General features: G+C 42.3%; 1 protein-coding gene across 1 annotated transcript; it reads right to left on the minus strand.

The window, feature by feature from the left end:
* Positions 1 to 11135: 11135 nt before the first annotated feature.
* LOC147629723 (serine/threonine-protein kinase UCNL-like) lies at positions 11136 to 12563 on the minus strand. The gene is made up of 2 exons (XM_086811952.1): positions 12063 to 12563; positions 11136 to 11963 (listed from the first exon to the last, which is right to left on the minus strand). The coding sequence occupies exons 1-2, from the start codon at positions 12434 to 12436 to the stop codon at positions 11159 to 11161; spliced, it is 1179 nt and encodes a 392-aa protein (XP_086668078.1). The 5' UTR covers positions 12437 to 12563; the 3' UTR covers positions 11136 to 11158.
* Between the last annotated feature and the right edge of the window lie 565 nt (positions 12564 to 13128).

Below are 13128 nucleotides of genomic sequence, written 5' to 3' on the forward strand. Positions count from 1 at the left end.
TTGATTTTCAATTTTGATGAATCTATAGATAAAAGGAAGGAATTGTATATATTTTCATGTAATACTTTATGGTTCTTCTTTTTAGGTTTAATCTGGAAGATGCAACTAACAATCAATATGATGACCATGAGGACCATGATGATAATACCTCTACATCTTTTTCAAGTAGTGGAATAGGACTTTTTATTGATATAGACACCATCGAAATGATGGATTTAGAGATAGATCAATTGGCATGCATGGATTTATTGCAAGATGGATTTGATGATGGTACTAATTAAATATATATCATCATAACATATGTACACATTGATTGGTTTGTACAATTTGGTGATTTTATTATTTTATTTCAAAAATATTTGGATGCTTGTCAAGCTTTTTGGATTTTAATTTATTTTAAGTTTTTATTTCCAGTCCATTTCAACATTCTTTTTTTTTCCAACGTCGCTGAGTGGCATTTATACCAGCTCTTATAGGGATGTTTTTACAGTGGCGCTTATAGCGTGCGAAGCTAATAACAATGCTAATAATGACGTTTATCCACAAAATTGCTCTCATCATCGGTGCTAATAATGGTGCTTACAGTGCCAGCATAATGTAAAACGCTACAAATAAATGCTCCTAATGATGCCTTCTCTTGTAGTGACGGAGCCCAGACTAGTCTCCAAAGGGAAGTAAGTTTGAAGCTTTGTGAGGAAAAGCTTCAAACTTATCTCATGTGAGAGCCTTTGTGAACAAACCTGCCAAGTTGTCATGTGTTGGCACATAAGCTAAGCTGATTTTCTCACCTCTCTCCCTGACATAATGATAGTGCACCTCAATGTGCTTTGTGCAAGCATGAAAAACTAGATTCCTCGCAACTACCATACCGCTCTCGTTGTCAATGAAGATGGTAGTGGTTAAGAACTCGCCACCAATACCCAAATCAGCAATAAGACGCATAAGCCAAACATACTCAATTGTAGTTGTAAACGTTGCCCTATACTCAGCTTCACAACTAGAAGTGGCCACAGTGGGTTGCTTCTTGTTGAGCCATGATATGCATGAATCACCAAGGTGAAAGAAAAACCCACTCATGGATTTGTGAAAAAGATTGTTTTCTTAAAGGAGGTGACATGGATCCTAGTCATATGGTTTAGTGAGTAAATGGATTGTTATCTTGGTTAAATTAAGGTACAGGTATAACTTCTCCCTGCCTTGACGCTGCCCCGTTCTTGTGCTTGTATAGCTAGACGGCGGAGACGTTAGTAAGGCCCGGAGTTGGCCCATGGTATCCCTCATACCATTGGGAGAATGAGGTTTGCCGATTGAGGCAAGTGATTGTGATGATGCTGCCTAGTTCTGAGGGCCCAGGCTAGTGCGGTGAATTAGCCCACCCTAGTGCGCAGACATCCCTCTGAGGGGCGGGAGGATCGAGCGATGGAGCCTGAGAGGGCGACAGGCCGGCTTGAGTCCTCGCCAGCGGCCGACGATGAGGTGTATGGTCCCGTAGGGTTTTGCCCAGCATGTAGAGGCTGGAAGACCGAATTCTAGATCATCTGCGGTATAAAGGAAAAGAATAAGAGAGCCGGTTTGGCTTGTATGAAATTGATTCATGTTTAAACTTTGTTTTTATAAATCTTGTCTTTGGTATGATTGTATTGTAGAAAAAGGCTGTTTTAACAAACCTTGTGAAAAGGGCCTTAATTAAGGAACATGTTTATTTATGTCAAACAGTGTGGTAGGATTAATTAGAAAACAAATTGACGCGTGAGTAGGGTGGAAAGTGGAAGGATGGAATGCCCCGATGGCACCATCCTACGGACGGGTGGACCCGATTAGTCGGGTAGCTTTCCAACAGATTAAGTGAAAGCCCTATGCTAGATAATTAGGTTCTTGGGCAATTCTATTTTAGAAGACTAGGCCAGCGGCGGCTGTGCCTTGCATGGATGAGGAAAAAAGCGTTGTCTCTAGGAATCAAGACTAGTAGTTGCCCAAATTATGATCAATTACCCTATGGGTGATTTGATTTTAGAAGACCACCCTCCCCCTGCGGGATAGAACTAGGTCTTACCTATGAATTGTATCCTTGAATCTCTGTATGGTCAAGGTGTCGATGAGTAGGAAATTTTCTCTAAGATAAGACTTAGCGGACTATCTTAAGTGTTTCCCCTATTTTTGGAAGGGGGAACCTTACAGATTTACCCTCCTTGGGATAAAATAAACCAAAGTGCATAGTGCCTTTTAGGTAACGGAACACCCATTTGATAGACTACCAATTCTTTATACCTGGGCTGCTATGCATAAATGTTCTCAATATTGATACCACATACTGAATGACAAGCCTTGTGTTGCACGAAAAGATAAGGCATCCAACAGCTTCTTGATACAAGCCAACATCAAAAGAGACATGCATCTTCAAGACTTAGTCGTAAACCTAGCTCCATAGATGTAACCACGGGTTTATAGTCTTCAAGATTGAACCTCTTCAAAACAATGCATCTATGTATTTTCTCTACAGCATAACAATGCCATCATTACGATGCCAAAACTCAACGCCCAAGTAATAGTGCAACGGTCCAAGATCTAACATCTCAAAAGACTTCTCTAAATCAGCTATATAAAAGATGAAATATGATCATCATTAGGGCCTGTGAGAGCAACATGTCATCAACGTATAACACGATAACCAATAAAACATTCTTAGTCCCTTAATATAGAGGGTATTGTCATTTGGGCTATTGCAAAAACCCTTTGCAATCAAGTATGCATGTATCTTTTCATACCATGCTTAAGGCCATCTACTTAAGGCCATATAAAGCTTTCTTCAATCTACATACTTTTGATTCTTGAATTTTCTAAACAAAACCATGAGGCTGAGATAGATAGACCTCCTCGTGCAAATCTCCATCAAGAAAGCAATTTTGATATCCAACTAACGTACATTCCAACTGTCAGGCAAAAATCTGAGAAGTGTTTTGGGCTTGTGTACATATGGGATGCATGGTATGCAAAAAAAACTTTGCCCTTAATGTCGTGGCAAATGTACAGAGTGGGTGGTTTTATGTTTTTTTACGAGCTCTTGGTGATGCTTTCACGTGAAAGTATTACGGGAACCCCGAATGTGATGATGGTTGGTCAATCTGGGCTGATTCTGGATGCAGAGATGGCGCTCCATTTTTAGCAAGCATGTGATGATGATAGGCAATGCATGGCACCGAGACTGCAATAGTCATGTTTTGGTAAGTTGAGGTGCAGCTGATCGAGAATGCTGAAAGCTAGGGGAAAGGGTGATGGTGGCCATTTTCTAGGCTTTTAAAATAAACATCAACGTGGCCAGCAAAAAAAAGAGTCCACATGGCCGCTTGCCTTGCTGCCAGCACAACGAAGACGCCAGAAGGTTGGCGAAGAGGGAGAAGCGAAGAGAGAGAGTAGCCGGGGTTTTTTTACTTGGTGTGGTTGGCGTGGCCGCTGGATGCAATGAGAGGAGAGGACTGGTGACTTGCTGGTGGGGAGCCTCCTAGGAGTTTGCTGTGAAGCTGGCGGGGGCTGGTAGCACATCGTCTAAGAAGGGCGCTGTAGAGGGGAGCCGCCTAGGAGGTGTTGCGCAGCTGCTGAAGACAAGTGGAAGACGTCGCGACAACTGGAAACGGCTAGCGAGGAGCTGTAGTCAGGAGAAGACAGCAAAAGAAGGACCGCCTGCTGCAGGGACTGGCTGCAGGGACTGGCTGCCGCCTCTGGTAAGAGGAGTTCTTTGAGAGGGTCTCTGGTTTGAGGTCACCGGTGGTACCTAAAGCAAGGAGAGAGGGAGCCCAGGGAGAGAAGCAAGCGCAAGAGTGTTCGCCGTGTTGCTGGCTGGGGAGTGCCTTGCTCTTGCCACGGATGCTACTGGTGGCTTGGCCGTCAGTTTTCTGAGCGGGTGACGCCAGAGGGTACAAGAGGTGTGGGCCTGTTTTCTGGGAGCTGAGGAGCCGATTTGAGGACATTGACGCAACTGATGCGATGTGAGCTCTGGTGGAGCTCTTGGTGAGTTGAAGAAGCTTTTTTGGTGTGGAAAAAGCTTGTTTGAGCGGGCTGTTTTGGAGCAAGGAGTGGATAGAGAAAGCACGAGGTGTTGAAGCCGAGAGAGGAAGCTTTTGGAAGGAAGTTTTTTTGGAGTGAAGGAAGCCAAGTGAAGCCGACTGATTTGTGAAGGAGGAATCTTTTGTATTATTGTGGATAAGTATGCGGTCTTTGATTATCTTGTGGAGTACAGAGTGTTGAGGTATCTTTGTGTGGTGTTTCGTGTTGGTTTTTGGTGCCCCTATTTTGGCTGTCTTTCTGGTGTGGGTGGTGTGGTGAACTGTGAGAAGTGTTCCAGCCGCCACCAATGGCTGGTGGTGCCCCCTTTTTGTAGTTGTTGTATCAAAGTTTGGGAGGTGAAGGGCTATAGAGGTATGGTTTTTCTTCTTGTTTTCACCTCACACCAACCTTTATGTGCTGCAAATGCAATGATAGTCCGCATGGTAGTCATACGACATGTGGGTGCAAAGGTTTCACAATAGTCAATTCCTTTCTCTTGTGCATAACCCTTTGCAAACAAGCCTAGCTTTGTATCACTCAACACTGCCATCCACTTTACATTTGAGCGTATAAACCCATTTTTGTAATAATGGCCTTCTTACCAGAGATAAGTCTACCAAATCCTATGTATCATTTTTTAGTATCGAATCATACTCAGATTGCATAGCACTCATCTAATTTTTAGATTCCTTTGCTTCATCAAAGAAAACATGTTCCTCTTCACTCATCACATAAACTGGCAATAAGAGTATAACTTACATCAACAAGAGATGCATGATGAGAGTCTTCACGTGTTCTGCTAGGCAAAGGAGTGGCCAATTTGTTGTCACGTAGTGTTTGCACCAGCCATTTTGGCATACTTTTAGACTTCACAATTGTCCTTCTTTCCTCATCAACTGCATCATGCACATTTGCCTCATCAATAGGTTGATCTCTGTAGGCTAAAAAACATGCTGATTTGTAACCTATGTGTGCTGATTTTCAGCATTCATTGGATTACCCAAATGCTCTATATCAATGTGTCCTTCATTGAACAATGAAAGGATAGTGTCGAATATGTCCTATGAACACACATTTTGCTATTTTTTACATGATATCAAGGGCTGAATTGCATCTTTCACAAAGACAACATCTATAATCAACAAGAGTTTGGTTGGTAGCAAGATGATAGAGACGATAACCCTTACTTCCAAGCTGTATCCTACAAAAATACACTTAACGGCCTTACCAGCAAGCAAGCACTAGTGCATAAGCAAGACAACTACAAATGTGTAAGTGAGCCACAGAGGGCTTTCTACCATTCCAAGCTTCAAAAGGCGTAATTGTATGCAAAGCTTTTGTAGGACACCTATTCAAAATATATGTTGCACACATGACTGCTTCTAGCCAGAAACCATGAGGTAACTCCTGACTTTTGACCATACAACGTGCCATCTCTATGAGAGACCTATTTTTATGTTCATCGACACCGTTTTGCTGAGGTGTATAGGGCATAGTACTACAGTGGTGTTTTATCCCATTATCATTCATGTATGCATGAAACTCCTTAGACATATACTCCCCCCTTTGATCAGTACACATGGTACCAATCTTACATGCAAAAGCATTTTGAACCATAGCAGCAAAGTGTCTAAAGCACATAAAAACCTCTGATTTCTGTTTCAATGGATATACGCACGTATGTTTAGAATAATCATCAATGAATGTGACAAAATAGAGGTAGCCTCCTCCAATAGATGGTGTTCTCATAGGACCACATACATCACTATGTATAAGCTATAATTTTTAGACAGCTCTAATTAAACCATCTTTGGAAAATGATGCCCACTGCATTTTTCCAAGAATACAACCCTCACAAACATGTTTAATAGGGGCTCAATATATAGCATCTCAGACACCATGTCATGTTTATGTAAACACAACAAACTGCTAAAGTTTAAGTGACCAAAGCGTGAATGCCACAGCTTAGCATCACCCATTACCTTTGTGAACACTACGAACAAAATTAGGTACTGAGACGAGGGTTACCTAAAACGATTCCCTCCCAAAATGTTTGAAATCTCAATAATGGCTTAAAAACATAGTTTTTTGAAAACACATCTAGAAATCCATGTACAAATTTAAAAATTACATGAATTTTGTTATTTTTTTCAAGATTGAGAACACATGTGACGCTCATAGGTTTATAAACTGCTGTTGTTTGTGACATAAAAATAATCTTGACTTACAAAATGACATAGGAGTCTACATAACTTAAATAAATATCAATCTTTTTCAAATAATTTTTTATATATAAATTTCATGAATGTAAGACACTTTTTTTAATGGACTTTCTTGGGACGAATTCTACCACTGCATAAATATGCATATTATTTGACAAGTACTCAAAAAATATTAGAATATATAACAATATAAGCTCCATAATTCATGAAAATTTCTACAAACATCCTTGAGTCTATTTCTAGACCCAAATAGCAAAGCCTTTAGTATATACTTACCTTGACAGTTTGCATGACTTAATTATTTACTCTATTACTTATAAGCATATAGTGGGCATGATATACAACCAATGCTAAGAGTTTAAAGAGGTCAACTTATAGGTATACAAAGGTAGACTTTTATTCATATATATATGTAGAAGATGGTAACTATGGAGGCTTTGAGTAAACCTAAGCATATTAAAAGAGTAAAAAATTGAAATATTTTTTGTGGAACAATTTTAGAGACGGACATCATATAGCCTATGGGTGTAAATTTCGACCCACATAGGCATTTGTTTTCATGAAGGAAATTCTTGTTATGCAATATGGATAAGGGTGGCGAGAAGAAATTGTACCTATATCATGTACATATGTGGTGGTGGCAAAAATTCATAATATGCATATGTTGATGTTTGATCCATATAGCCATTATCATGAATGTAGGTGATGGTATATCAAAGAGTAGTTTAGGAATGAGATCTAATTATAATTATTTAGAGTATATGTGAAGGATGTTGAGAGATGGTATGTCTAAGGGTAGTTTAGGAATGAGATCTAGTTATAATTATTTAGAGTATATGTGAAGGATGTTGAGAGATGGTATGTCTAAGGGTAGTGTAGAATGAACTCTAGTTATAATTATTTGGAGAACATGTGAAGGATGTTAAGAGATGCAATATTCGCTCTCGAGACGTTGTTTTTGTGTATAAAGAGAAAAGAGAGGAGCTTAGGGATTCTGGAATGGTGGTAGAGAAGAGCTTGGAGCTTTCACGATAATGGTAGATTCAAGGTCCCCTATGCTGGAGAGCATACTACTGCACATAGGCATGGCAAAGTCCAGGCTCACATGCACTCCCCTCCTTGACATAGATAGTCCCACTACGTGTATCTACTGATAGTTCTTTAAAATTGAATTGTATAACGAAAATCAAGATTAGCAAGTCAATCAACTCGTGGTTTTTCGAATTAATGAAACCTTACATATCTGGATTAAAATCAATGGATTATAGGTCATCATGGATTATCTCATCTAGTCAATGGATTACAGGTCATCATGGATTATCTCATCTCGCTTTTCTGCTATCATGAGTTTTTGGCATCTACTATGTAGCGATATTATTTATGATACAAAGGTTGTATATACATGGTTACATAGACAAGCGTTTTTTTTAATGACCTCCTCTCAAATTTGTAGTCAAAGGTTGTGACCATATGTGTTTATCAAGTCCTTAGCATTAAACCTATGCTCTACCTATATCACCTTATCCTAGGCATATTTTTTCTTTAATTCTTTGATTTATTAAAAAAAATAATTTTTTGAAAATTTATTGGCTACTATCTACTATTTGGAATGAGCTTTTACAAATTTATTGGTGATAAGAATAAAAACAATTTTCATAAAAAATGTAAAAATATTTCAAAGTTAAGAAAAATAGCCTCCTAAAAGTTCATGTTTTACATCAAAGTTGATGCAAAACATCAACTCTACCTCAAAACTTAATGTTTTACATCAAGTTGATGCTCCAAAGAGTGGAGGATTGGAGGTTAATTTTCACAAACGGCCTGTTTTGGCGATTCCCTCCACGTTGTCATGCTCAGATGACCTATTCCATTTTGAGTACCAACTCAACTATGTTCGGATGCAATGTACAAACGTCACAAAGCGATTTGCTGCATCAGCAAATCACGTAGCAAATCGCTTTGTGATGTTTGCACATCGCATCGAAACATAGTCGTGTTGGTACTCAAAATCGTGGAATAGGTCATCTGAGCATGACAATGTGAACGGAATCGCTAAAACAGGTCGTTTGTGAAATTCGACCTCCAACTTTCTTCTCCGGAGCATCTGAAACTTGATGCAAAACATCAAGTTTTGTGGTAGAGTTGATGTTTTGCATCAAAGTTGATGCAAAACATCAAGTTTTATGAAAAAGTTGATGTTTTACATCGATTTGATATGCAAAATATCAACTTTTCTACAAAACTTGATGTTTTGCATCAAAGTTGATGCAAACTTTCTTTGCAAAAGATCAACTTTTTTACAATACTTGATGTATTGTATCAACATTATGCTCCTCTAAGGTCACTCCAATACACACCCACACAACAAAAACAACCAATTTCCTACAAACTTTCACTTCCACTCAAATCTTATCCATTCATTCCATACACAATGCACTATTAGAATGCAAAGGCAATGATGACACTTATGTAATGGGAGCCAAAACTCAAAGAAGATGGAAGAAACAAAGGTGTTTCCTCGGTGTAACACTGCCAAAAATGTTATGGGCTACCATACCTCTAAGAAGGAACTCAATGCATTCACCTTTGGAAGAAGCAATAGAACACAACTGTCGTAGGGCACTTACCAATGCTTTGAGGTTGTGTCCATTGCGGCCTCCAAGCTCACTTGAGAAGCTCCAATCCTCTAAACTTCACCTCCACGCTGTCACTGTAGAGTCACTCACACCATCACATAAGGCATTCACTCTCTCTCACTTCTCCACACAAGCATACCAGCATACAAGTATAGAGAAGACACATGCGCTAGAGTACTCTCTCTCACTCTCTCTCAAGACAAAAGCAAGAACTCTCATAGCACAAAGGAGGATTGTATCCATTCATTATGAGAACATTCTTTATATATAATTGGCCCTTATTCACACTTGGGCATGTAAAACTTACTAACGAAAACCTTGGGTGGCCAATATCTCATAATGTACAACTTTTATAGTACCTTTGCATGACACTTATTACTGTCCTCAATTGGAAGAGCATATTTGTTAATCTAAAATGGGATTAACAAATCTACATGGAAGAGAAAGATAATATTGCACATTACATTTGTCAAAAGCCATCATACAAAGAGAGAGGCATACATCCCTCTCTCTCTCTCTCTCAAAAGGGACTTAGCGTTCTTCTCGTCTTTTTAGAGTTGTGTGCACTATTTAGATACGTGATGGTTGATCTCTTTTGAGAGAGATACAAAAGCATGTAGGATCATGAAATCTTTTGAGAGAGATACAAAAGCATGTAGGATCATGAAATCTTCTCTTCTTAGCATGTACTACAATTCCTTCTCCTAAATTTTCACTTCCTACTTGCCATTAGTATGGTCCCCTAATATAGAAGTAGTATTACTACTCATTAAGAGCTCGATAATCTACATGGAAGAGAAAGATACCATTGCACATTACATCTCTCAAAACCCTTCATACTAGTGCCACACTCGAAGTGATACTCAAAGGAATTCTTGTAATGCTCTGAATGTTCCACTTTGGTTGGCTCATCCTCTACTTTCCAAGAGTTGCGGCGAGTTGAAAGCCGCATCTGGCTTCGGTCCTCACCCAACAGGCTGCCCGCAGGAGCCTAGGCACTGACAGGCCAGCCAACAAGGGCTGTGCGCATAGTAGGGTGTGAAGGACAGCACCTGGGCAAAGGCAACATACACGCGGAAGAGATACTAAAAACATTTCGATAGATGGGGCGAGCAAACACGACGGAGAGAAAGAGAGAGGCACTGATTCTAGCTTTTCTTGTCGGTTCCGAGCCTCCTGGGCGCTGTAGGCAGCTTTGACCAACCTGTTTCCCTCCTCACCGAGCCCGTCTCACAAAGCGAGGCGCATCTGGCTTCGGTCTTCGCCCAACAGGCTACCCGCATCTGGCTTCAGTCTTCGCCCAACAGGCTACCCGCAAGAGCCTAGGCACTGAGAGGCTACCAACAAGGGTTGTATGCATAGTAGGTGTAGGAGGGTGCGAAGGACAGCACTCGGGCAAAGGCAACATACACGCGACAAGAGATACTAAAAGCGTTTGGAGGGATGGGGCGAGCACGCACGGCGGAGTGAACGAGAGAGGCACTGATTCCAGCTTCTCCCTCCTCACCAAGCCTATCTCACAAAGCGAGGTGGCTTCGGCCAACCGCTCTCTCTGTTGTACTGGGCGCTACATGGCCTTTGTCTTTGGAAGTTGTAATACTAGGTGCTGCGGGCGGCTTCGGCTAACCCCTCTCCCTCCTCACCCAGGCGTCGAGCTCCGGTTGTGATCAGAAGCAGACACACTGCTCTCACCCCTCTCCGGCTGATATCGGACGTTCTACAAAGTGGGCAGAGAGCTGTATATGGACGGATGTCGCTAGATGATGCCATAGATATCGAGGCCCTGGCGCTTTTCGAGATGGGCTTGAAAGTGATAGCTTGCAGCCAAGGAGAAGGCAGAGGAGGACGGGAAGAGTGGAAGGGAAGACTCCCGAGTCCCAAGGAAGCAGCTTCAGCACAGTTGGGAGAGGTTGCCATTGGGAGGGGGGTGGAGGTGTGAAAAAAGGAACGAAAACAGAGAAAGACATTTACATTTGTTGGCAGTGCAGGGTGGGCTGTCAGAACCAAAATGCCGAAGCCATTACACGCCTTCTTTGACTCAGGATTCAAATTTTGAAAGAAAATAAAGACTCGTATATACACTCTAAACTCTCACTTTAAGGCATGCCTAAGAAAATAAAGACTCGTATATACACTCTAAACTCTCACTTTAAGGCATGCCTAAAGAAGAAAAGTCAACCTTTTTTCTTGCTTTGTATTATATATATAGAATATATATGGATATATAGATCGAATATAGATGGTTTTTTTTATTGAAATTCAGTTATTTGGGTGTTGCGTCTTTGCCCTTGCTTCGGCGCGAGCACACTCCACCTCCACCAGATGCGCCTTCAGATCGAAGCCGGAAAAGTCCGCCTCGGGCTTGGCGGGTATGAAGGGGGGCCTCAACACATCCTCAAGAACGTCCCACTGAAGGCCTGAGAAGAAAGGGTGGACCTTGATCTCGGCCGCACTGCAGCAATAGCCCAGCCGACGGTGAGGCTCTTTTACAAGCAACTTGCTGATGAGATCATGGAGGGGGCTAGTCGCGCCACCAGGGAAGCGAGCTTCTTTGTGCAAAATGTTGTGAAAGGTCTCTTTGGTGGTGAGACCTCGGAAGGGCGTAGTGGCGTAGGCCATCTCGTACAGGAGAACGCCAAGCGCCCACCAATCGACGGCAAACTCGTGCCCGGTGCCCAGGATGATCTCGGGGGCCACGTACTCTTCCGTGCCCACGAAGGAGTGCGACCTAGCGGTGCTGCTTGTTGGGCCCACAAGCTCAAGGTCCACCATGGCAGCTACTCTCTTGGGGTGTAACCTTCTCTGATGAATTACGCCTGCGCTTGAGCAAGCACCCAAGCATGTAAATGTGGTACTAGTGTCTTCTTCTTGCACTGGCGCTCGCTGATCGGCCAAAGGTAGCGATGACGGCTTTTTGGGGGGCAATGCGGCCGAGAGATCAAAATCGGTGAGCATGACATGGCCATTGGAGGAGAGCAAGATGTTCTCTGGCTTGAGATCTCTGTACACAACACCCTCCTGGTGCAGGTGCTCCAGCGCCAGCACTACCTCCGCTGCATAAAATCTGCACAATTACCACTGCATTTGCTCAGATCAAAACGAAACACACACAACTCAGAGTCGAAATGCAGAACTCCTAAGTAAGAGATGCAAATCTAGTTACCTGATGGCTGCAGAGGAGAATCTTTTTTCCGGCAGCGAATGGCGAAGCGAGTTCAGATCTCCCCCCGGACAGTAGTCCAGCACCAGGAAACGAAACTCGCCGTCCTCGAAAGCAGAGTGCAGGTGGGGCAAGAAAGGATGATGCTTTGCTTGGAGCTTGCACAAGATCTGCTCCTCATTGTGCGAGCGTTGCAGATCAGGAGCGCGCAATCTTCTAAAGGCCTTCACAGCAAACACGTCGGGTTGTTGCTGCTGCTGCGCCTCATGATCTTGCTGGATTCCGTCGTTGGTATTGGTGCTGGAGAGCTTGGCTAAGAAAACAATGCCGGTAGCACCGGTGCCGAGTGGTTGAAGAGGCAGGTAGTCGTTGAGCATGGAGGAAAAGGGGTGAATGAGAGCTTTAGCGTATGGCCGTGCCCGTAGCTATGTCAGTCTCGGTATGCTGCCTTGAACTTCTCTTTACACAGCGGTTGACTTGTTTCTTTTGTATCACAAGCCACGAAGCCTTCTGCCTTAACGAGGCATAGAAGTTTCTTCTCCCCCAAGTAAATGTCATGCGTGACGAAACATTCTTCTAGATGTGCAAACAAAAAAAGTCCGTAATTCAAAAGAAGCCAACGAGAAAATCTTAAAAGCTTTCTCAAGCTCACATTTAAAAAAGACTAGTATTGCACCCGCATTGCTGCGGCGGCTGCCGACCAAGGTTCCAGAAAAGAACTATTCCCTCTCTACAACCATCTCTCTCTCTCTCTCTCACACACACACACACATGCACATGCACATGACCCTCTCCCTCTCTCTGTCACGTACACACACTCTCAAATGTTGAAACTCTCTCTCTCTCTCTCTCTCTCATGCACACATATACACACTGCTCTCTCTCTCTCTATCTATCTATCTCTCTCTCTCTCACACACACATACACACATGCACACACTCCCTCTCTCTTCTTACACTCTCCCTCACATAGAAGCGCTCTCTCTCTCTCTCACTTACTCTCTCTCTCTCTCTCTCTCTCTCTCTCTCACGCACACATACACATATGTAAATATATAGTATATATAATA

The sequence above is a fragment of the Cibotium barometz genome, chromosome 17 (assembly GCF_041138505.1).
Source record: "Cibotium barometz isolate CiBa-2024 chromosome 17, ASM4113850v1, whole genome shotgun sequence".
NCBI classification, from domain to species: domain Eukaryota; kingdom Viridiplantae; phylum Streptophyta; class Polypodiopsida; order Cyatheales; family Cibotiaceae; genus Cibotium; species Cibotium barometz.

Coding starts and splice junctions, on each gene's coding strand:
- LOC147629723 (XM_086811952.1), bottom strand. CDS start 12,436: ATGCTCAACGACTACCTGCCTCTTCAACCACTCGGCACCGGTGCTACC. Junction 11,964..12,062: donor TTCTCCTCTGCAGCCATCAG/GTAACTAGATTT, acceptor GTAATTGTGCAG/ATTTTATGCAGCGGAGGTAG.